The sequence below is a fragment of the Anolis sagrei genome, chromosome 2 (genome assembly GCF_037176765.1).
Source record: "Anolis sagrei isolate rAnoSag1 chromosome 2, rAnoSag1.mat, whole genome shotgun sequence".
Classification (NCBI taxonomy): Eukaryota; Metazoa; Chordata; class Lepidosauria; order Squamata; family Dactyloidae; genus Anolis; species Anolis sagrei.
In genome coordinates, this window is record NC_090022.1 from 143,229,889 (window position 1) to 143,254,879 (window position 24,991).

The following is a 24,991-nucleotide window of genomic DNA, read 5'->3' on the forward strand; positions in this document are numbered from 1 at the left end:
TATGGGGTATTTGTGCCAAATTTGGTCTAGTAAATGAAAATACATCCTGCATATCAGATATTTACATCATGATTCATAACAATATCAAAATTACAGTTATGAAGTAGCAACGAAAATAACGTTATGGTTGGGGGTCACCACAACACAGGAACTGTATTAAGGGGTCGCAACATTAGGAAGGTTGAGAAACACTGGTTTAACCCTTTGCACCACTAGGTAGAGGACTTACCTGCTAACCCTGAATCCTTGCTTGTTTTATTTTGTATCAAAAGTATTGCATAAATTAGTATAAAACTGATAAAAATAGAAGCAGCTAACTATTTTTTGACCAAAAACGGGTCAAATGCAGAGTTGCCTGTTCTGCTCCACAGTCACACAAGATGGAGGATTCTTCTAGGTAGAGCCATTTTGCCAGGTTGTTTTTTTGATCTTCCCACTCCACTTCTGAGTCTGTTCAGGGACTTCCAAGTTGCCCATTTTTGGTTTGCCCCTGGAGGCAGACCCTTGTGGGTGGCCATCCAATTGGGATTTCCTGGTTTAAGTGCCCAGAGGGATACTCTTGCTATTGCTGGGGGAATGTTAAGAGGAGTGGTGGTTCTCATGAAGCTTTTCCTTGATTTGAGTCTACAGGGAGGAGGCTAGTAGTCATGTAGTGGATGGCTTTTGCAGTGTTCAACCTTATTTATCTCCCAGTTAGCAGCAACTTCCTGTTGCACATCAGGGGGGCAATGCCAGATAGTTTGTAGAGTTTATCAACAGGTGTAGGTTAAGCACATTCTGTGATTCTTCTGCATGTTTCATTCAATGCTATGTTCATCTGCTTCGCGTGGGCAGACTTGTGCCAAACAGGGCAGGCATACTCAGCAGTTGAGTAAGACAAGGCCAGGGCTGATGTTCTTATTAATTTTAGGTCTGCACCCCATGTGCTGCCAGTAAGTTTCTGCAGGATGTTACTGCATGCAGCTACTTTGTGCTTGGTGTTCAAGCAGTGTTTCCTATGTTAGTGTTCGATCTAAGGTGACACCGAGATAGAGTAGGAACAATGTTCAAGCTCTTGGCCTTCCCAGGTAACCTTCAGTTTCCTGTTGGCTTCATGATTACGTAGATGGAAAGCACACACATGTGTCTTTGCAGGGTTGGGCTTCAGGTGGTTATCTTTACAGTAACTGGAGAGATCTTTCAAGGTATTAGTAAGTTGGATTTTAAAGTCGAAATCCTTGAATCCTTTAACATCCTTGATGTTAAAGCATTACTTTGAACTAGGATTGGTCACCAGTCAGCTAGGCCAGGAAGAGATTTTCACCAAAAGCTACTTGGGTTCCAGAATGATGGGGTTTCACTTCTGCCATCACATCTTGCCTAATGTTTCTGTTAACAGATGTTTCCTCTTTGTAACAGTTTTCACTTCATGTGCATTTGGGTGCAAAAAGGGCAGTTTGCCCTGGGGCTTAAAAGATGCACCTTAAGCTTAGGGGCAATTGTTTCAGATCTGCCCTTAAGGGCCAACATCACTTTACTCCATGCAGTGCTAAATGCTGCCAAAGCTGCAGCCTATAAAGTTGTGCCCAATTTTTAATCCATCCAAATTTTTGTCTGTCTAGTGTGTTTTATTCCACTTCTTTTGCTCTTTATGTCCATCTTGGCTAAAGCTGTAATAGCTTACTCTTTTAATCTATCAGATCAGAACTTAAAACATGAGAATATGGAACGTGTAAAAGTGTGTAAGAGAGCTCCATCGAAGTACTTTCATCTGATTATGTTGACACTGCCCCCCACTAACATCAAAAGCCATTGCTTTCAACACTGCACCCCAACCAAAGGCAACACAGGTCAGGGCACTGGGAAATGACTGCCCAGTACTCTCCCAGTCACAGGGCACATCCAAAATAGGCTCCTGCCTCATCTGCTTGTCCCAACATGCCCTTTAACCAGGAGTGTGTATCAGACATCACTTCCCAGTGCCCTGACCTGTGTTGCCTCAGAAACCCTTTCGTTGGACTGCTGCAAGGCTGAAAAAGTCTGGTTTGGAGGATTACATCTTAAATATGAGCTTCCATTAGTAGCTCTGTGTCGAACAGTACATTCTGCAAACATCTGCTGCTTATTTTTAATCTAGGTTTGGCTTAGGTAGCTAGCGGAAGAACACAGTGGGTAGCATGATATGCAGTCGTTATGAAATCATAAACTGGATTTATAATCTGGTATCTTTTAGGATTCACATTTAAGGTCTTTAATGGCCAAAGGTGACCTGCTCCCAACTTAACTTTTTGGCCAGGCAATGCCTCAGCCAAAGGGTTTCCAAGTCACTGCAGACTGGGGCACACTGGAACTCCACTGGTAGCCCTTTCCTGATTAAGCAGTGCATTGAGAAAAAGAGTTGCAGAAGGAGCTTTTTTTTTTGTCGTGTCAGGAGCGACTTGAGAAACTGCAAGTCGCTTCTGGTGTGAGAGAATTGGCCATCTGCAAGGACGTTGCCCAGGGGACGCCTGGATGATTTGATGTTTTTATCATCCTTGTGGGAGGCGACCTGTCGGTCTTCAGTCCTGCCGGCACCGGGGTTTAACCCACTGCGCCACCGGGGGCTCCAGAAGGAGCTAAAGGAGGGTCTTTTCAGCTTTCTCTTCCAAATGTGCCCCATATCTGGGAAAGCTCTACAGATGGTAGTTCCTAATGCATCTATCTGCACTCAAAAACTCCCACTTAGCTGAAAAGTTAGGTTTTTGGGGTTGGAAGATCTGACATAGCTATGTCCACATAGCGCTGGCATTGCAATTGCATCTGACTATACAAGATCTTGCCCAATCCTTCTAAGGGAAAACCCCCTGGGTCCATCTGTGAATGTTCCAGCGACGTTTCATATAACCAGTCAAGTTTATTAGATAAAATTATCACACATTCTCAACTGAGTATATGTAAGAGTTAATTTCTTAAGCAACAAGCTGTAAGTGGTGCAAGGATCAAGGCAGCAGAGAGTGAGAGACAAGCCACCTGGCTAACATTGTGTGGTTACAGCCAGAGTGGGATAGCTGCTAGGGGAATAAAGGAGCAAAAGTACTACTCCTTGCTGTGGGTTGTTGGAGCTGGGTTGTCGGAGAGGTTTGGAGAAGGGCGGTGTGTTTGGTGGAAAGAGACTGGAGTTCTACAAAGCTTGTGGATCAAAGAGAACAATTGGAATCTGTTTGTATATATGTGCTTTTTTATAAACTCTGCAAAAGACAAATGACTGAGTTAGCTCCTTAGTCAAAGGCAAAAGGCTACCGCGTCTGTGAGTGTCTACATTCATCTTCATTGTGACAGTATATGCCAGGTTTCACTGATATGTAGAAATCTGACTTGTGTAAACCATTTGAAAAAATAGTTCTGAGTCAACTGAAAATTATTTATCAATTAGTCATTATGCAAGAAAAAACATTATCAAGAGAAACAACTTGCTTTAGTGTGACAATCATTCTTCCATGGGAACAACTCAAGATGCCTGCTGCTATTATGGAAGCTTTTTCAAAAAAATTGTTTATATCAAAGGTTTTTGTGGTTTTACATTTCCTCAGTATTCTTAACAGGCTTCAAGATGTGGTTTCAAAAATACTTTAGTTGTGTTTGACACGTGCTTTTCAGAGTCCCATGTAAAAGATGTAATGGAGCAGCCTTTTCTAAGCAAGTGACCTCCGGTGCTTTGGGACCTTTGGCAATTCTGGCTATAGCTGATGACACGTGGAACCCAAAGCCTTTGTGGAAAGCATATGCGCTTCACCACAGGTATATCTGATGTTGTGTAGCCTTAAATTGTGTCTTGACCTATGGCAACCCTAAAGCAAACCTATCACAGGTTTTCTTGGTAAGGTTTTTTCAGAGTGGGATTGCCTTTCTTCTGATAACAGGGTTTGAATTCTGGTCTCCAACAAGTAGTCCTAGTCCAACAACCAAACCACAACACAGTAAAGTACGTGACTAGTCCTTACTTATAAATGCGCAGTACTCTGTTCTCTGCACTTCTTCCAATCCCCCGGCCCTGTACTACGCTGTTTTGCACTTTCCCAGGTCCAGTCCTCTTCATACCCAGATCATGTCCATCTTAGCATTCTGACTATTGGTTTTTGTTGTGTATTATTTGAGTGAGTTTTAATGCTGCTGTTTTATCCCTTTATGTTTTATTTAGTTATGTTTTATTTGATTGTTATGCTTCGCTATGTTTTATTTTTATCATGTTTAAGGGATTGTTTCGTTTTTATGTTCTGTGGACATTTTGTCCCATGTGTAAGCTGCCTCGAATCCCTTTGGGGAGATGGAGGTGGGGTATAAAAATAAAGTTATTATTATTATTATAAGCAAATAAAGATCCCTGAAAACTGAGAGGAAATCCCTAAACACCTATTATACATTTGAGTTAGCTCCTTGGTCAAAGGCAAAAGGCTACCACATCTGTGAGTGTCTACATTTATATTAAATTAAATTATTTATATTAAGAAGGGGACAACTGAACTTTTCAAAAATGAGAGATTAAATACAGTAAGAGCCCCACTAGCACGGTACTGTAGTTTAGATGTCTAGATTACAGCCACAGTGTATCAACTAGGCATGGGAAATTCATGGTTCTAAAGTACTCACAGAACTAGGGGGTGCTGGTGCTTTGCTTCTAAAGTGTTACTAAAGTTCTGGTGGTGGAAATTTCAGAATTCTAACAAAACTTTCAAAATTTCATTATAAATGGCAGTTCCCAATTGGTTCTGTCATAAAAATCGCTAATAACAAAATAATAAAATTTTGAAAGTTAGAGTTCTGAAATTTTCACCACCAGAACTTTAGCAACACTTCAAAAGCAAAGCACCAGCACCCTCTAGTTTTGTCAGTACTCTAGAACCATTTAGAACCATGGATTGCCCATGCCTAGTATCAACCATGAGCGACAAATAGGAATGAAGCCTCTTAAAATCAAAGCAACACATAGAAAAATCACCAACATGCCTTCAAATTGCACAAAATGTTTATTTGCATTAATCTAATACATTGATACCTTTGGGACTAGACTGAATTACAATTATTTTTGGCGAGTTTAGTTTTTTTAAGAAAAACAAAACACCTTTCACTTTTAAAAACAAACACATTAAAAAGACCATGATAGATCACCATAAAAGTAGCAGAATTAATTGGAGCAAGTTTAATAAATTCTGACAAAAGCAGAGAGATTTACATATATTTTAGTGGTCTTAACAGTTCTGGACTGGAACACCATACAAGAACACAGAAAAAAGAGGAGATATTCAAAGCTGGACATGTTCGTTGTTTTTAAAAAGTAAGCAGGGGAGAGACAACAAAGATGACTGAGGCATTCAGATGTTCCAAGACTGTCAAGTGTAAGCTATTTATTATTCGATTGGTCTATTCAATTAAATAAATCTGTATTGCCCCAGCCCAGGCATTGCAATACTTATGCGGGAATTATACTCATGTGAGCGCCTGCATTCTTTGCCGTTGTGCATTCAGATACAAGTGACACAGCTATCACTTCTCCAGAAACCTGTGTGTATCCTAAGCTGTGCTTCTCATGTTATCTGATGTTGGAGACTGGCATCCTGTCCCCTGGTCACCCAATATGCCATGGACCAGCACCATATTTGTGCCCATCGGCTCAAAGTGTTTCTTTCATTTCTGGAAACTTGCCAGGGAGCAGGAAGCAATGGCTCAAGGGCCCTCACTTTGTGCAGTACTGCTGTTGAGTTCTGAATAGCTTTAAAATGTCTCCGATGAGGGTCATCAGATAATACTGTATTGGAAGTCGGGGTTCGATGCTCTAGACTCATCAGAACATTTCTCTCTTCCTGCATCAGATACAAATGCACACACTTCGAGATATAAACAACCCACTTGCAAGTCTACATAATGTTAAATATTACCAGGGGTACCTCCCTCTACACCTCTATTGTACAGGCAAAATATCCAGAATAAAATCTGAAAAAGGCAACATGTTCGATTTTAGTTTTCAAAACACTGGTATGAAAAAGAGCAAGTTAGAAAAAGCATAAATTCAATCTTAATATAAGACATTCATAGTACAGTGGGACATGCTACAGTAACTGGACACCAATCAATACAATGAGGAGTCTAACATCTTGTTATTTAATGCACATTTTCTACAATCAAATTGCTACAGCATTTCATTGTCTGAGATGCTAAGGGAGCAGCACATCTAAAGCCCAGTTTGACTACTTTTAAGTCCCAGACTGATGAGACCTCTCAAGTCCTTTAAGTTTCCCTCCCTGAAAAGGCCATTTGGGTGTATGATGAACCTAACTATTAATACTCAAAGGTTATCAGCAACTTTTATAGGCTACGTTCTCAGAAATGGTAGGAGTAGCAAGGCTACAGCCAACAGGAATGATTTTCCAAAACCAGACCTCTTTAACACTGCAGGGATGCAATCCTAAACATACCTACTAGGGAGTAAGCCCCACAAAACACAAGGAGACTTATTTCTGAGTAAACATGCCTAGGATTGTGCTGTTTGATTATTTGAGCACCAAAGTGTCTTGCACACCATTACTGCTGCTTGAGAGTAGTTTAGATCTTGCAACTGTTAGTTGCTGGCCACCTGAATGAGTAGAGCCAACATTTCTGGAGTGCGTTCCCATCAACACATGCAACTGCCTCTAGAAATTGCATTGTGTAATGGATTCAGGTGTTATCTAGCACTGCCTGTGCCCTTAAAGCAGTGGTTCTCAACCTGTGGGTACCCAGATGTTTTGGCTTTCAACTCCCAGAAATCCTCACAGCTGGTAAACTGGCTGGATTTCTGGGAGTTGTAGGCCAAAACACCAAGGGACCCACAGGTTGGGAACCACTGCCTTAAAGAAACCTAGATTAGGTAATTCAGGTTACTGTTTAGGACAGTAGTTCTCAGCTTGTGGGTGCCCAGGTGTTTTGGCCTACAACTTCCCAAAATACCAGCCAGTTTACCAGCTGTTAGGATTTCTGGGAGTTGAAGGCCAAAACATCTGAGGACCCACAGGTTGAGAACCAATGGTTTAGGATAATAGGTTAAAGCTTAGCCAAGCCAATTGTGAAATTCATCATTATTGACCACAGTTTTCACAAAAACCTTTGAAAGAGGTATATCCGTCAAGACAGTATGTGGAATGTAACTCTTTCTTGCAAAGTTTCACTGCAGGTACAGCTGCACAACAGCAGCTGGGTATACTTTTAAAATACTGTTAAAAAACGTTTGTGATTATATATATATATATATAAAAGTCACAGCAGCACAGCAAGGGGGTGGCGAGGAAAGTAAAACATTATCCATGATCGTCACTTTATTAAATAGTGTGTGAAAAAGTGATAGAAAGCAACTTTTGTTTTAAAAAAAGGAACCAAGCCTTTGCTTTACATCAACTTCCAAAATTCAAAACTGGCATTTTAAAAAGTTTGTCATTTGAAGTTGCAGGAATGAAACTCATTAAATACATTTCTTTAAAAAAAACCCAAAGAATTTGTAAACATCAGGCCACTAGCCAATTTTTTTACACTGTTTTCCCTGTTAATGTGGAATGGATTATTGATAATGCAGCATGATGGTTTGAACCACAATTCAAAGTTAGGCATGCTGAATACAGCCTTCACTTTCTTAGTGGATATAATACAAGAAGGAAATGTTTCTGTGCAAGACAGGCTGAAATGAATAGGAGCTGTGTAATGCTCTACTTGCATTCGTCCTATTTATTCCAATAAGGGCTGCCCGAGGAAAAGTGCTTGGAGAACTGTGTGCCAAGCACTTGATATACAAACAGTAATTCTAGGACACATGTTTTTGTCATTTCAGTTCACAGTAAATGTGTTCAGAAAACAAAGTCAGTGCTTTTCTCCCTGTGCAATATTTCCTCCCTCTTCCCCAGGATTTCTTTTATACGTGTAATACTGAGTCGGAGGCATAGTGCAGGTTACAGGTTTGTGTGTGTGTGTCCATGAGTGTTTATTATCACAAGTGACGGATGATGTCGGCAGGGCTCTTGTAAAGATACTTCCAGATAGCGTAATAGTGAACTGCAGCAGCTGTGGCAACGAATAGGTGCCAGATGGCATGGGCGAAGGGAATGACCCCGTCACACTTGAAGAATATCACCCCCATGCAATAAATGAGACCTCCCCAGGCAACTTCCTGTAGTCCATCGGTGTTGTTCTGTGGATTAACAGAAATAAAAAAAAAACCTTTTGAGAAAAGGATGCCAACTGAACAACTGATCATATCACAGTAGTACCATTTCCGTTGAAATTGCATACACAGTAGAGTCTCGCTTATCTGACATTAAAGGGGCTGCCAGAAAGTTGGATAATTGAAAATCTCTTATAATATGGAGGGATTAAAGAAAAACCTATTAAACCCAAGTAAAAGCAGGACGGAGAGAGTGGGGGCTTTTGACATCACTCCTAGGCTCCTCCTGCACATGACCCCCCTTACTTGCCTCCCGCCTTCAGTGCCTGGTTGCTTGCTTGCTTGCTTTTCCTTCCCTATTCCCTAAAGCAAACATTTCCACTGCTAAAAAGAGAGAGAGAACCAGGCTGGGGCTTCGGTGGGGAGCAAGGCAAGGATGGATGCCAAGGTCAAGAGCGCCAGAGAGCAAGGCTGTTGGAGCAGCCATGGCAGTGGGCAGCCTCGTCGGGGCTCCCTCTTTACCTGCGCAGAGGTCACTTCCCTGAAGCCTCTCCTGGGCTGAATGTGAGGTCCTAAGGAGGAAGGAGATAGCAAGGAGAGGAGTCTGGAGCAGAAGCCAGAAACGGAAGGGAGGGAGGGAGGGAGGGAGGGAGGGAGGAAAGAAGGAAGGAAGGAAGGAAGGAAGGAAGGAAGGAAGGAAGGAAGGGGAGCCTCGTTGCAATTCTCTGAGGAAGAGCCTTGATTTGATTATTCCAAGCCGGAGGCAGCCAAGGAACACTGGATAATACAGAATGCTGGATAAGCAAAGGTTGGATAAGCGAGACTCTACTGTACTGGCAAACACTAGCTAGAAACAATTATATGTCACCAATACTGTGCCAAATGAAGTCCAGGTACCACATAGTTCCAGGTGGACGGTGAAATACTCAAGGAAGGTCACGAGTGAACATGATCAACTATTTGTCTGCATTGCAACATCTGGCATTTGATAGAATGCTGATTCTGAATACAGAGCTGGAACTTTACAATATCATAACAGACACATTCTTGGAAAATAAGTCTAGTCTCTTTTTTGAAGTCATCTAATTGCCCTTACCACACTTTGCAGCAATGTATCCCAAAGGTAACTGCGCACTGAGCAAAATGTGCTCCCTGAAATTACTGTCAATCAGTTTCACTGGCCATCATTAAAGAAGGAGAAGCTTCTCTCTGTCTTTTTGCCCTACTGCATTTAGAAAGTCTTATAAAACCATTTTGTTTCCCCTTAGCTGTGCCCTTCCCTCCTCTCTCTAAACTTAGGAAGCATCAAATGGCTCTGCCTTCTCTGTCAGGGACGTTGCCCCATCATTTTGATGCTCTATTTTGGGTATCAATTTTTGAGGCTTCTCTGGCATCATTCTCTCCTCTCCCAAATGACTTCTTCTCTTTCATGGGTCAAATTCAAATAAGTGCCAGAAGGATGGCCTTGTAAAGTCCAAAGAAAACCCTTACTATATCCTAATGGAAATTTAATTGGATATGCCAGAGTGAAATTAATTGTATTTTCTTTGAGTATCTGACTGACTGGGGTGCTTTGTTAACATTATAAAAATAGGCTACTTAAAAGCCAAGGAGAAAGCATTCCCTCCAGGGACAAGACTGAGTTTCTATCAGATAAAAAGCACATGGGAGCCATTGTGCCTTGTCTTTTCAAAAGGCAGCCTGTTTTCTCTCTGCTTCACACTGGTACACACTGCTTTGCCTGAGGGCAATCAAGCAATAACTCTTTAAGAGGATGTAGTTAAAAATAATTGAATGAAATACTGCAAGGCTGTTATTATTATTAATACTTTTAATATATCCCTCCCACATCTATCTATTGAAATGAGAAAAATTGGGAAGCAAATTCTGGGGTTTAAAAAGAGTGACCTGAAATCACATTGTGCATCAGCACGCAAAATATAATTTGGTTCATAAAAGTGCCAGACAATAGTGATTATGAATACGGTGGACGTAGTGCAGAACTCTGCATTCAATCAATATTCAAAATATTAGCTTATACCTTTTACTACAAGTGGAACAATCTTTAATACCCTACCCCAATTTAATTAGTCATATAATTAGTCATATAATTAAAAGCCACAATAGCTCATATCATAAGCCTTTGGGCCTCCGTGTACTAGGAACATGAGGTTCTGGCGTGAAAACGACAAGAGAGACCTCCATGCCCTCTCTGTGACCTTACTGCAGTGGTTCCCAACCTTTTTTTTGACCAGGGACCACTCTCAAACATTAGTACCAAAAGGGTTACGAATCAGTTTTTGGTCAACTTTAGATTTGGTTTGGTTATTTGGGGTGCTGATTCAGAAAACTGCATTGGATAGACCACATCAGCTCTAGTTTTTGATACAGAACAGATGTCATTCAGTAGTCGACATCTGCTCGCCTACAAAAAATCATATTTAATAAGTCTTGACACGATAAAGAGTTTTTCCAGAGACCAGTCGCTCTTGTTGCAACAGTGTAGTAACAGTGAGGCCGCGGACCATATTTTAGTTCTTGCGGACCACTGGTGGTCCATGGACCACAGATTGGGAACCAATCTCTTAGTGAGCGCCAATGGGCAAGATAAGCTCCACTTTGTAGGCTCAGCTACAGTCATTAACCCTGTATCCTCAGGACCCAAACCTGCATTTTCATTTATCTGCATTTGACAAAATATCTCCTTCCTAAGCATTTTCTAGTTCTCCAGATGATTCTATAGCATGCTTTTGCCAGAGGTTGATCACGGAGTTGAGTTGAAGGACATACCAATGATAGAGGTGTCCACTCTACACATTTCCTAGGTCATCTGGAATGATCCTATGATATGCTCCCACCAGAAGCTGGTAGTTTAATAGGGTTTGCTATTAAGCCAGTATATGGGAGTTTGTACTGTAATGATCACTAATGTAACTGTCAAAAATTGCTTAAAATGTACATTTTGAACATTATAAATTAACACCCATCACTCACCATGGAGGTCACAACTAGAGCAGGAGAAAAGCCCATTGCCAGGTAGAAGAAGAGCTCCACAATTTTGTACCTACAAAATAAATACATAGATATATGTGAGAAACCTATGGTGTGTGTTTTCTTGGTCCACATATAATTCTGGGCATATCTGAATTGTATCAAGCAAAATATTCTAATTCTTCTCAAACTGAATACTTGTTATACACCTTGATGGTCTATTTGTTTTGACTGCATTGGGCCCCTAAAATATGGAAAACGTTTCCGTTGATTCACCTTCCAGTTATCAATTGCTAAAGGATAATAAATACCCACTGATACTCAAAGAGATGTCTTTCTTCCCTAATGATACAACATGTCTTTAGTCGAGGCACACACACACACAATCTTGTAACAGCATGCTAACAGAATGAGGAGTAGCTTTTCTTCAGCTTGTAATAGGGAGGAAAATAAGGAAAAAAGAAAGACAACATGACTAATGAAGGGAAAAAAACCAGACAAGAGTCGATCAAAATTTGCTTTCCTCCTCCTTGCACGGTTTTAGCTTATTTAAACACACATTAGTCTCTGTAGAAATGAGATCAAATAACAGAAGTGTGCAGTCTGGCTCCATTCAGTGGAAAAGAAGATGGACTGCAGGAACAAATTTTGTTTCTCTGACAGAAAAGCAGGCTCTTCTCGCCCACTCATATTAAATGCTGATTGAATTATTTATCAAAAGGAAATCTCAAAAAGCAAGACACCGTTATTTTCTCGACAGTGGTTATGTGCCTGGTGATAGCGTGCTGAGAGACAGTTGGAAAAGGTTAATTTAATAGCTGAGCAAAAGAGTTCTCTTATTTCTCAAGAGAAATAAGAGAGTATTTTAAAGTTAAAATTGGTTTCTTTTAGCTAGGAAAAGAGTAACATGACTTTCTGCTCCTATTTCGAATACATAAAATATCCACATGTAATAAATAATCAAACACAATACACTTTATACTCATACATTTAACTACAGTAGAGTCTCACTTCTCCATCCTTCCCTCACCCAACGTTCTGTATTATCCAACGCAGTCTGGATGCCACCCGGATCCACATCTGTTTCAATACATTGCAATGTTTTGGTACTAAATACGTAAATACAATAATTACTACATAACGTTACTGTGTATTTAACTGTTTTTTCTGTCAATTTGTTGTAAAAGATGTTTGGTGCTTAATTTGTAAAATCATAACGTAATTTGATATTTAATAGGCTTGTCTTTAATCCCTCCTCATTATTCAACATTTTCACTTATACAACGTTCTGCTGGCCCATTTATGTTGGATAGGCAAGACTCTACTGTACAGGCTACAGATCTGAATAACAAGAATAGTGTTGTGATAGTGTGTTTATTAAAAACCTTGGTCTACGTGGGAACACATGCTACCCTCCAGACATTGCTACTCTGCAACCCCTATCATCCTTAGCCAACACTGCAAATGGTGGGAGTTAGCGATAGCTGTCGTGCAACAACACGTGGAGGAAGATGTAATTTCAAGTAATCACTGTGTTTCTTACTTTTCATGATAGAGAAATACATAAATCGCTCCTCCAGCAGCCATGAGCCAGATAAACCATCGCATATGTGATGCCAGTGGTCCAAGCTCACGAAGATTTAACCTAAAAACAAAATGAAGATGACTTTTGAAGCACTGAGTGGATATCCATAACTTTTTTGAATTCTATTTGCAGATACAACAAAAGGATTAACATCAGTCCAAATAGAGAAAGAAGCCTGAGAGAGACTCTAGTCAGAGGTCTGTTTGTTAACCCCAAAGAGAAAAGGCAAACCAAATCAAGATTTGAATGGTGAGTTGGTACTATATAGAGGACTCAAACCTAGTGGTGTTCAAAATAACAATAAGGGACAGTTAAACTGCACAAGTCACCCAGTGCAGACAATTAGAAAGTAGCTATTAACATGTTGTGTCCTGTCTAAATACAGTACAACCACCAAATCTTGCACTTATTACATTTAGTGAAAATTGCAGATAATGGGGAATCCTATTGAATGAATGACTTCTAGTAGACCTGTATCACAGAATTATACCAGAGGACCTAGGAAGTCCTTAGGGGACACCCCTATAGGCACCACTACGTCTTCTAACATAGCTCTACACTGAACTTCCAGTGGAAGCATAGTATAGAGTTACTTTGGAGAACCTAAGGAATACCTAGTAAAGGTAAAGATTTCCCCTGACATTAAGTTTTGTTGTGTCTGACTCTGCGGGTGGTGGTGCTCATCTCCATTTCTAAGCGGAAGAGCTGGTGTTGTCCATAGATGCCTCCAAGATCATGTGGCTGGCATGAATGCACGGAGCACCATTACCTGCCCGCAGAAGTGGCACCTACTGATCTCACATTTACATGTTTTCAAACGGCTAGATTGGCAGAAATTGGGCCTAACAGCGGAATCTCACCCCACTCCCCGGATTCAAACCGCCAACCTTTCTGTCAGCAAGTTCAGCAGCTCAGCTTGATAACAGAACATGTGAAAAAGATCTTGGAGTCCTTGTGGACAACAAGTTAAACATGAGCCAACAATGCCATGCAATGACAAAAAAGCCAATAGGATTTTGGCTTGCATAAATAGGAGTCTAGTGTCTAGATCCAGGGAAGTCTTGCTATCCCTCTATTCTGCCTTGGTCAGACCACACCTAGAATACTGTGTCCAATTTTGGACACCACAATTGAAAGGTGATGTTGACAAGCTGGAATGTGTCCAGAGTAGAGTGACTAAAATGATTAAGGTCTGGAGAACAAGCCCTATGAGGAGCAACTGAAAGAGCTGGACATATTTAGCCTTCAGAAGAGAAGACTGAGAGGAGACATGATGATGGCCATGTATGTGAGGGGAAGTCACAGGAAGGAGGGAACAGGCTTGTTTTCTGCTGCCCTGGAGACTAGGAAGCAGAACAATGGCTTCAACCTACAGGAAAGGAGATTCCACCTGAACACTAGAAAGAACTTCCTGACTGTGTGAGCTGTTCAGCAGTGGAACTCTCTGCCCTGGAGTGTGGTGGAGGCTCCTTCTTTGGAGGCTTTTAAACAGAGGCTGGATGGCCATCTGTTGGGGGTGCTTTGAGTGCGATTTTCCTGCTTCTTGGCAGGGGGTTGGACACAGTATTCCAGGTGTGGTCTGACCAAGGCAGAATAGAGGGGTAGCATGACTTCCCTGGATCTAGACACTATACTCCTATTTATGCAGGCCAAAATCCCATTGGCTTTTTTGCCACTCTATGGCACTATTGGCTCCTTTCTAACTTGTTGTCCATGAGGACATCAAGATTTTTTTCAGCTCTATGATTCTATGAAATATGTTGATCAGCTCTTCTTTTTTGTAGTGTAGGAACTTATTCCTGTTTTTTCCATGCCTCTGGTACCAAGGTTGCTGTTAAAGTAACGCCTAGGGACACGTTTACTTTGTTAACTGAAGTATGTTCGCACTGGTACTTGAGGGAAAGCAGAAAGGGCAAAGTCAATGAAAGGCCACGTTATTAAACTCCATGGCCCTCATCCAGAGGTGTAAGCACTGCACAGCCACATAAACAAAAATACGCAAAAGATCAAAGCTTGGATTTATTAAATGGGGAAAAAAAGATTTCTTCTCACCCAAGCAGATTAGGCCATGATCTATTAAGTCTGCAAAGGAGTCATGCTTCTAAGTACAAGAAGTGCCCGCTTATCTGATGGTTAGGGATTGGACCATTGTCAGAAAACGGAATTGGTTGAAATACATAAGTCAATCCCATGTAAATTTCAAGGGCAGGTTTTGGAGCCAAAATTATGGATTTTGATATGACCCGTGGATACATTTAAGGTCATTTTGCAAAGGGGGAAAAGCATGAAAGCTGCTTAGGGGGCCAGCCATCCCTGGCCGCCGCTGCCATTTCTCCGCCCAGGCATTTTAAAAAAACAGAAGTGCTTCTTTTGATTTTTGCCTATCTCCCCTGTACTCAGACAAGCAGATGGGTCCTTCTTTGATAAGAGCAGATAAGTCAACACAGGTTTTGGGGGTTCAATTTTTGACTCAAATTTCTAAACTTATGCATGACTATAGAGAATATATGTCCTTGCAATTTGAACTATTAAAATATATTTAAAACCTTGAAGTAAAGGTAAACGTTTTCCCTCGATGTTAAGTCGAGTCGTGTCCGACTCTGGGGGACTGCTCATCTCCATTTCTAAGCCAAAGAGCCAGCGTTGTCCGTAGATGCCTCCACGGTCATGTGGCCAGCATGACTGCATGGAGCACTGTTACCTTTCCACAGGAGCAGTACCTATTGATCTACTCACATTTGAATGTTTTCGAACTGCTAGGTTGGCAGAAGCTGGGGCTAACAATGGGAGCTCACCCACTCCCCAGATTTGCAAGTTCAGCAGCTCAGTGGTTCAACCGGCTGTGCCACCAGGGCCCCCCATCAAAGTACATATTTTAATCCTTACCATGGTGCATACGATGCTGCAATGAAGATATAGATCATCACTCGGTCACACATATGGAAACAGTGCTCCATTGTCCTAAAGGAAAAGGCAGAAAAAAAAGGAAAAGTTCATCTCAGATCTGGAGGGTACGAATACTGAGCTATTGAGATGATGTAAAGACCATCATGGCAAAGCAAAGATCGAACTGGCCCTGTGTTTCAATAATACAGGGAGCTTGCTTGACCTTACTGAGCGAGAATACTTTCTCCTAAGAATTTTGGAACTCAAAATTACCATCCAATGTTGTTTTTCTTCTCTGTCTGAGAGTTTCGTATTCTTCAAAAATATATGACTCTGAGTGCATTTGATAGCTCTAATGTGATGTGAAAATTCAGTAAAATAAATGTTAAAGATGGAAATATTCTCCCTCCAAAAAAGTCTTTAAACCTTTAAACAATTCAGAGGCAGAATGTATCTAGTCCTTTAGATAAATATCTGCTTCTTAAGCAAGATGTAATATCAGTCTGGAGGAAAAGATCTAAAACTTATTCTACTGAAAGTATCTTAGCAATTCAACTCAGGGATGTGGCAAATTAGAAGAGAACGGTGTCTGGTGCATATTCATGAATACTGATGGGCAGAAGATGACAATGCATCACACTGCTCTTCGGTCTTGTGGTTATAATACTAAATTTTCATTGTTTTACAGTGGTGCTATTAAACTAGTTTGCAGAACGAATCCTGCCTTGTCATAGTTTTTGGCAGTTAAACAGCCAGAACTCAGCATCAACAGCAGTAACTAAATCCTGGGTCAGTTGCAGACTTGCTTACATTGCCATTTGCAGTCATGAGTTTATCCAGACTGAAAACTAGAAATAGGCTCAGGCCAGAGTTTGATGACTTCAAGGATGTTTCATTTCCCTTGAGTCATATTCAATCTCCAAGAAGTTTAATCATGAAATGTATGAGTGAGCTGTTCAGTCTCTATTTTCAGAAAGCCCCTGAAGCCCTATCTATTCCAAATGACTTCTAATTGAGATAGCTTTAATATATATACTGCTGATTCACTGCTTTACTGTTGCGGTTTGTGATAAATTATTTTAAAGTATTGATGCCTATATTTCAATTATTGTCATCTGCAATACTGTACCAGTGTTTGGTTTATGCTGTTGACCACTGCCTCAAGAAGACTTCAGGAAGAGAAGCTCCACATCTCACTTTTGAGGATTTGATTAAAACATTCTCTCTAGGATTCTCTGGGTCCTCCAGAACCATGTGGTTAACTTTCATCATAGATTTACACTGGAGGACTTAAGAGTTTCATAGACAGAACACTCTTCTATGCATTTGTAGGTCTCCCAGCACAATTCTATGGTCAACTTTCAGCAACCATTCACTGGAGGACCTAGAGATTCCTAGACAGGTGTTCCTTCAAGTAAAAAATACAGGTTTTTTTATTTGTTGTTTTCCCACTTTTGCAGGGGTCCTGTGCCCTTAACCTGAGAAAATGTGGGGAGTCCAATGTTCTGTGGTTTGTTACAGGAATATGAATGGGAAGTACATATACAGGGGATCTGCAACTGTTTGGTTAAATCTAGAGAGAAGACCGTGAACAGAGAGGATGGTGAGAGACAAACACATCAATTCAAAAAGAACAGGGCTTCCTACTCAATAAGGTGAAAGAGCCATATAAGATGTATATGATACTACTGATACGTGGGTCACTTGCTTGATACTACAAGTAGAATGTAGTGAGAAGTAATGTGTGTTACATTTGCGGAGAAAACCCAGGCATCTGTCAGGGTGCTTTGATTGTGCTTTTCCAGCACGGCAGGGGATTGGACTAGATGGCCCATGTGGTTTCGTCCAACTCTTATTCTATAATTCTATCTAGGCCCCTTTCACACAGCTGAAAAATATCCCATATTTACTGATTTGAACTGGAACATATAGCACTGTTGAGAAGATGCGCAAACCAATTGTGCAGATGTGAATGATTATGGAGGAAATTAATCTCAGGCCTCAATTGTGTATAAGAACATATTATAGAGGAGGCCAATTATTAGTTGTAAATTAAGGTAACTGCCACCAACGTGAGGTATTTGAGGTATCACCGATGAGATCTGGCTCTACAGACGCAGGTTAGATGAGATGAGATGGTTTTAAACAAAAGATAACAAGTTTATTGTGTACAAAGCGTATGGTTGCAGGCTGTTAAATAACTTATAGAACTTTGAATATCACTTGGTTTTAATATAGTCCACTCTTTCAAATAACACAGCTCGTGGCCAACTTTTACTGAGGTGAAGCTCTTTAGTGAACAATGTTTCCCACTATAACTAGCCTTCCAATTTGATCTTTCCTTGATCAAATCTCTGATCTCTAGTCCTTCCTTGACTAGGGATCCTAACAGGCTTCCTTTAGTCTTTCTTGACTAAAGAAACTGGCCAGGTTTCTCTCTTCAGCCCTTCTAGACTCAAAAACCTCCAGCTACTCACACACACTTCTCTCCCAGGCTTTTCAAGCCTACACACTCTCCCACACACACTCACTCTTTTCCCAAAGATGCCTATATCTTTTCCTGCTTGGCTCCGCCCAGTTCTCACTCTCCTGAGCTAGCCTGCCTGGTCTCCTTGGCAACGCTCACTGTGGATTCAAACCAGATAACTCTAGTTTTAGCTACTGTTACAAACACAAATATATACTCTAACAGTTAAACACATACATAGTATCAATGACTTCTACACAACTGTGAACTCAGATATCCCAGGGCCCTTTCACACAGCCATATAACCCAGAATATCAAGTCAGAAATTCCCACAATATCAGCTTTGAACTGGGTTATCTGAGTCCACCCTACCCTAAACGTTTCTGGCCCAGCTTATCTATCCGACCGCATCTCTTCCTATGAACCCACCAGGGACTTGAGATCGCTGGAGCAGGCCCTTCTCTTGATCCCGCCTGCTTCAAAAGCACGTCTGGCGGGGACGAGAGATGGGGTCTTCTCTGTGGTGACCTCCTCGGCTATGGAACTCCCTACGTAGGGATATGAGATCAGCCCCTCCCTCCTGACCTTTCAAAAAAAACTGAAAACATGGCTTTTCGAGCAAGCCTTTGGAACCTCAGTATAACTTAGACAAACTTGAATCGGAAAATGACCGAGGAATGGCTATGACGATGGAACGGATGAGGACTGAACATGAAGACATAGTTCTAAAATTTTTTATTGCTCGCTGTTGTTATGTTTTAAATGCTTGTGATGTCTTTATTTTTTATTAATGCATGTATTTTATATATGGCATCGAATTGTGCCGACTGTCGGCCGCCCTGAGTCGCCTTCTGGCTGATATGGGCAGGGTAGAAATAGCGTAAATAAATAAATAAATAAATAAATAAATCCCAGTTCAAAACAGATAACGTGGGATTTTATTCAGATGTGTGGAAGGGGTCCCAATTCAAAGCAGATATTGTGGGGTTTTCTGCTTTGATATTCTGGGTTATATGGCTGTGTGGAAGGGCCCCAGACTGTTGACCATGGTGTTTGCCCTGGATCAAAAGAGAAGATGCAAGCAATGAGGGTGGCTTTCCCACAACTGCTGAGAAGCAGAAAGAGAACAATGAAGAACATAAGGAGACTTTCAGCCTTTGCAATATAAAGGAAAAACAACACAATATTCACTTTGTACCTTAAATGACTCTTTTTCCAGGAAATTATGTGAAACACCGTAGAAACGATGAAGAGCGCACACAGGCCAATGCCGTACATCCATGCTGTTATCTTTTCCCATTGATCATCGGAGAGTCGGTGGAGAAGGGTGCTACCCACGATGGCTGGAACAATGAGAAACTAGGGAAATCACCAGAACGTGTTATTTGCCATTCTCCCATGCCACCTTTCCTACTTCTTTATCATTTCTGCTCACTACACCTAGATCAAACCCCGCTTCTCTAGCCTTGGCTTCAAAAGGTGTAAATGAAAAGATGTGGCGTTTTGGAACATTAAAATTACAGCCGAATCCGTTGTCTCCTTTCTTCACCGTACAAAGGAGAGACTCCTGTGACCTTGATAAGTAAAACATTTCAGAATTTGCTTTCGCTGAAGGTTATAGAAATGCAGTGTCACCCCAAAAAACACAAAGCAGTGCCAAATTGTCAGCTAGTATACTGTATTTGGAATTAAAATCTGCTGAAACTACCACTTTGTTAAGCTTGTTGTGAAAACAGGAACTCCAAAAAGTGCTTAGGGAGGAACTACTGCAAAAAATGCAAACACAGTGATGTGTAACACACATATACACATTGTTTTTAAAAACAAGAACATTTACCACTAAAAGAGTTTCGACAGAGAAATCAACCCAATTGCCTGTGTTCAATACTAACAAAAACAACCTGAATTAGACTTAACAACAACTTTAGAAATAAGATCCCCATTTTAAGTCTTCAGACACCTCTGTCTGACTGATCTTCAGCACCACTCTAACTTGCAAAATGAGAACTAATAATATTAACACAAACACTACTAACTTTACCTATAGGGTCATTAGAAGTATTATAAATAAAGAATATGTAGGAAACACTTTCAAGGGCCTCAGCGCCTTAACGACTACTGATTTGAATCCCACTGCTAATAATGTAGGTCCGCTGAATCAATGAAATTCATTTATCATTCAACAACTGATTGCATGAGTTTACTCTAGTTGGGATCAACCAACAGGGTAACAGACATTGTTAGCTATTCTACAAACACCAGCTTGCATTTAAGCTACAAAGTAAAGCTCCACTTTGGCTTGAAAATGCCTGCATTGCGATCTTCCAGCCTGATAACTAGTCGGGTTATTCAACACTGTCTGGTTGGTATTTTGGTAGACCTGGTACAGCCGATGAGGACCTTCAATATCGTGCCTTCCACAGCACATGTCCAAGATAAGCAGGTGACTATGAGCCATAAGCTGATCAACACGTATTTGCTCCAATATGTATCTTTTCTTCAGTATGCAAACACAGTAGATGCTATAAATCATCAGCATTATGGCTGAAAATCAATCCATTAGTCTGATAAGGCAAAAGCTGCTCATCCTTTAATACCCTAGAATTTTTTTTAAGCCGGTACATATTTGACTGTTTGTCTGAGAGGTTTCTCTTGGTGGTCATGCAAACCTCAGCTGGCTCAGAACAACTCCAAAAGGAAGCACAGTGGCATTACGTTGTTACGTCAGTGCATGGACTAGTTTTTTGGATGCTAGAAAAAGAATTCCAATGTTCTGAGATCTGATGTAGCACATCTGACTTTTAATTGGGGAGCAACATTTTTAAAAGCATGCAAATTATACATCTCTTAAAGTATATGTTAGAAGCAATTCCAAAAGTATATTAATTTAAATATCTATTTGGGGAAAAGATCAATAAAAAAGATCAATAAGACAGAGGTGAAAATAGAATGCACTGAAGTAGATAGGAGCTTTGGTAATAAGGATGGCACACAGAGGTAGATGGTATAATGTGGATGAGAGAAGCAGGTTTTGGTAGAATGCTATCTTCCTATCAGCTTTTTAATAATGAAATGTTTGAGCATATGTTAATTTTCAGTGAAGGTCAAGAAAAAGTCTTTCAGGTGACTGTTCATATTGGTACTTTGGGGGTAAGAAGGAAACAAAACAACATTTACAGATCTGAATGTGGTGGAGGCTCCTTCTTTGGAGGCTTTGAAACAGGCTGGATGGCCATCTGTCAGGGGTGCTTTGAATGCGATTTTCCTGCTTCTTGGCAGGGCGTTGGATTGGATGGCCCATGAGGTCTCTTCCAACTCTATGATTCTATGAATGTCTTGCATTTATTGATGTTCATGGCCCACCAGAGAAAAAATACTGAGAATATCCTCCATGGTTATATATGCATGGACATTTAAGTTTCAAAAGAAGCACTCAAAACATTACTGTCACAATGTTAAACACACAGCCATATGAATGAGTGACCATGACGCAGAAGCAGAGACACCCAAACAATGGGTTCTCTGTAGTGATACTCTTACCACTTCACTACCTTTATCATAAAAAAACATGGCCTAAAATATTGAAGCAATGCCAAACATAGGCCAAGATCTCTGACATTTTGAATCACAGTATGTGTAAACCAGCATTCTGGATTCATGCTTATGGATTCATGTACAAGCCAAGGACAGATTTTGGAGCACCGTGGCAGAAAGAATAGTAAGACGAGATGGATAATGTTTTTAATTAGGAGCCGCAAATTACTTTTGTTTGGTTTTATACTATGTATTAATGTTTTAAATGTTTTATGATGTTCTTGGGCATCATTGCCTCTGTAAACCGCCCTGAGTTGCCTGAGCGCTGAGAAGGGTGGGATACAAATATAGTAAGTAAGTAAGTAAATAAATAAATAAATAAGATAGTGCTTCATTTAGGTTCTTCCAGGATGGATTATGCTCTTGTCTTTTGCCACTCTACTTAGAGGAGGAAAGTGATTCCTTTTTTGAAAAGAGTTAAGCTACAGTACGTTAAACATTCGACTTACAAATGACCCATAGTTAAGAACGGGGTGAGGCAACATGTAGTGAGAGAAATCTACCCCTCAGAAGGGAAATTCACTCCTGAAAGAGTTATTATCATGGGGAAAAAGGGTCTCCACTGAAGCTCTAATAGGTGTCGTAGTCATATTTGCAAGGCTACCTTAATAGGGAAGTATGAAACACAGTTGCTTCTTCATTCAAAAAGTGCTTTAAAAACATTTAGGCAATAAATATCTGCAGATTTGTGAATGAGACATAATAATATTTTAGCAATCATCCGTTTTTGGGGAACCTACTTTCATGAGGCTTTAGAGAATTTTTGCATGCTAAATATGGGTCAAAAAGAAGGAAAACGCTATAAATTAATAAAATCCAGTGGAACTGTTATAGTCCCAGAACACAAATTTATGTCAGCTGCTTAATCCACATTAATGACACTTCCAGGACTAGCATATAATCAGGGGTGATTTAAAACACAATAAAATCTGATGCAGACGGGAATTTTAATGATTTGGATGTCACGTGGATTTTGCTGCCAGGAAGTCAGTTAACTTACCGCATGAGTGTAACAGTTAGCAGCATGTTCATAGCAAGTGGGTTTGTAACGACTGTTCGCTGGGGCTGGATGGTTCATGAATCTGTCAAGATAATCAAGATTGAGAGGTTATACATAAGAATACCTATTTATTGGGTTTAACATGAATACAATGTTCCTATATTTTATTTATTACAGGGTTTACAGTTACGATATTATTGAATATCAAAGTCAGGACTGTCCAAGCCACTGTTCTTCTGTGTTTTGTTGTGAAAGTTGGACAGGGGAAAAAACATGTAAAGGGAACATAACCCCATTTGAGATGTGATGTTGAAGGAGAGTTCTGCAGGTAACATGGACTGCTGAAAAGAGCAATAAATGGGTCCTAGAGCAAATCAAGCCTGAATTATCCCTAGACACCAAAATGACCAAGTAGGGACTGCTCTGCTTTATCATGAGATAATATGACTCACTAGAAAACACAATAATAATTGGCAAGGTAGAAGGAAGCAGGAAGAGGAAGAGGGTGGATAGAGTCAACCAAGGAAGCCACATTCATGAGTCTCCAAGACTTGAGCAGGGTTGTTAGTAAAAGCACAGCTTGGAAGTCTCTCATTTATAAGGTCACCTTATGTTGAAGCTAACTTGGTGATACTCAACAGCAACAAAACACAATTACATTGAAAACTGTATTGATATAAAAATGGATAACACAATTCCCCATGTAAATTCAGAATAGTTTCAAACGGTGGTGAGGATGTATGTGGTCTCCAGATGTTAATGCAGCTACCACAATTCATCACTAGGATAGTTGAAGTGCAAGAACAAGTGGAGGATTGCATAATTCCCACCTCTGCTTGAGAAGTGTGAAATAAATACTTCAAGACATTTCAGCGTATGCATGGGCAAAATTTTTTGCCCTAGGGCCACCATGTTGGCCTGGTTGCAAGTGCTGGGCTGGGAGGGAGTGTGGGTGAGGCCAGAAGACATGGGACCAGGGTCTCGAAGGACTGGGGCCAGGAAAAGGAAGGGATTTCTCTTTTTTGGGCCCCAGGAAGGCAGCAGTTAGTCTTCCTCAGGGACAGAGGAGGGAGAGAAACATGCCGCTGTCAAGCACACTTGGCAGCAGCAGGCTCCTCTCCCCGACTCTTCTCCGGGCCCTAGGAAGGCAGTGGCCCACCCTCCCCCGGGCCCGGAAGAGGGAAACAAACACACCGCTGCCAAGTGCTCTCCACAGAGTGCTTGGCAGAAGCGTTTCTCTGCCTCAGCCCTCCTCTCAGTCTGGGGATGCGGCCGGCCACTGTGCCCATATACTGAAAAGGAAGCCGAAGCAGACGGGGGTCAGGGGGAAGAATCCAAAGGGGTCCATCCAGCCCGCAGGCCCGTGTTTGCCCATGCCTGTTTTATTTATTTATTGTTTATTTATTTACTATATTTATATACCGTCCCTCTCAGCCTGCAGGTGACTCGGGGCGGTTCACAGTTGGTACCAAGACCATAAAATACAATTAAAAACATTAAAATATTATAAAACCATAGCAAAGTCAAAACAACATATATCATTAGCATCTCCCTGCTGAAAACATTGGCCAATCACATCGTTTTAGCAGCATAGATATCCAAGTACCAGCCTTAAAAGAGCATTATACTTCCCAATGTATTTAATGGGATTTGGGGTCCTGGAACCAAACCTCGCCAGCCTCTGTCTTTTTATTTACTTCTAGGACATGCACTTAATTTGAATATTTGTCTACAAAAAAAACCTATAGTACAATTGGATGTTTTATGCTAGGAATTATTGAGATCATTTTATATGGATTTTTTAAAAATAGCTCCTTTTGCAGAAAAGATGTGCATACTATACATATTTATGTATAAGCCCAGAAATGTTAGTGAAAAAAACCAACTCAAAAAACATGGGTTGACTTATCCATGGGTCAGCGTAAGTACAATACCTTAACATTTATCAAAAAAGAAACAATTGCCATGTCTGAATAAAGCGGCAAAATATAAGAGCTCAGTCTGTCCTAGCAGAACCTATAAAAAGCAACAATCTCCTCTACTCCCTCCTCCATGGCACTACTTCTGGCCTTTTTGAATGCCAGAGTGGGTAAATGATGGCAGGGGCCAACAAGACAGCATTGGTGCTGTCCCCTCTCCACATGTAATTCATAATCCCCATAACCTGCTCTCAGCCTACACATGGTCAATTTATACATGGGTGTTTTGGACATCAACTCCCACAATTCCTAACAGCTGGTAGGCTGTTAGGAATTGTGGGAGTTTAATCCAAAACACCTGGAGGGCCAAAGTTTGCCCATGCCTGGTATATACAATACTCAAACATTG

The 24,991-nt window shown here is 40.8% G+C and overlaps 1 protein-coding gene across 3 annotated transcripts in view; it reads right to left on the reverse strand.

Annotated features, from left to right (window-relative positions):
* Positions 1–4,963: 4,963 nt before the first annotated feature.
* MMD (monocyte to macrophage differentiation associated) overlaps positions 4,964–24,991 on the reverse strand; it is an 84,527-nt gene continuing 64,499 nt past the window's right edge. For all 3 annotated transcript variants that reach the window (XM_060763987.2, XM_060763986.2, XM_060763988.2), the window contains exons 2-7: positions 22,664–22,745; positions 19,268–19,428; positions 15,603–15,677; positions 12,675–12,776; positions 11,135–11,204; positions 4,964–8,167 (exon numbers count right to left, since the gene is read on the reverse strand). In XM_060763987.2, the coding sequence (XP_060619970.1) occupies positions 7,967–8,167; positions 11,135–11,204; positions 12,675–12,776; positions 15,603–15,677; positions 19,268–19,428; positions 22,664–22,745 (691 nt within the window). In that variant the 3' untranslated portion in view covers positions 4,964–7,966. The remainder of the gene's footprint in view (positions 8,168–11,134; positions 11,205–12,674; positions 12,777–15,602; positions 15,678–19,267; positions 19,429–22,663; positions 22,746–24,991) is intronic.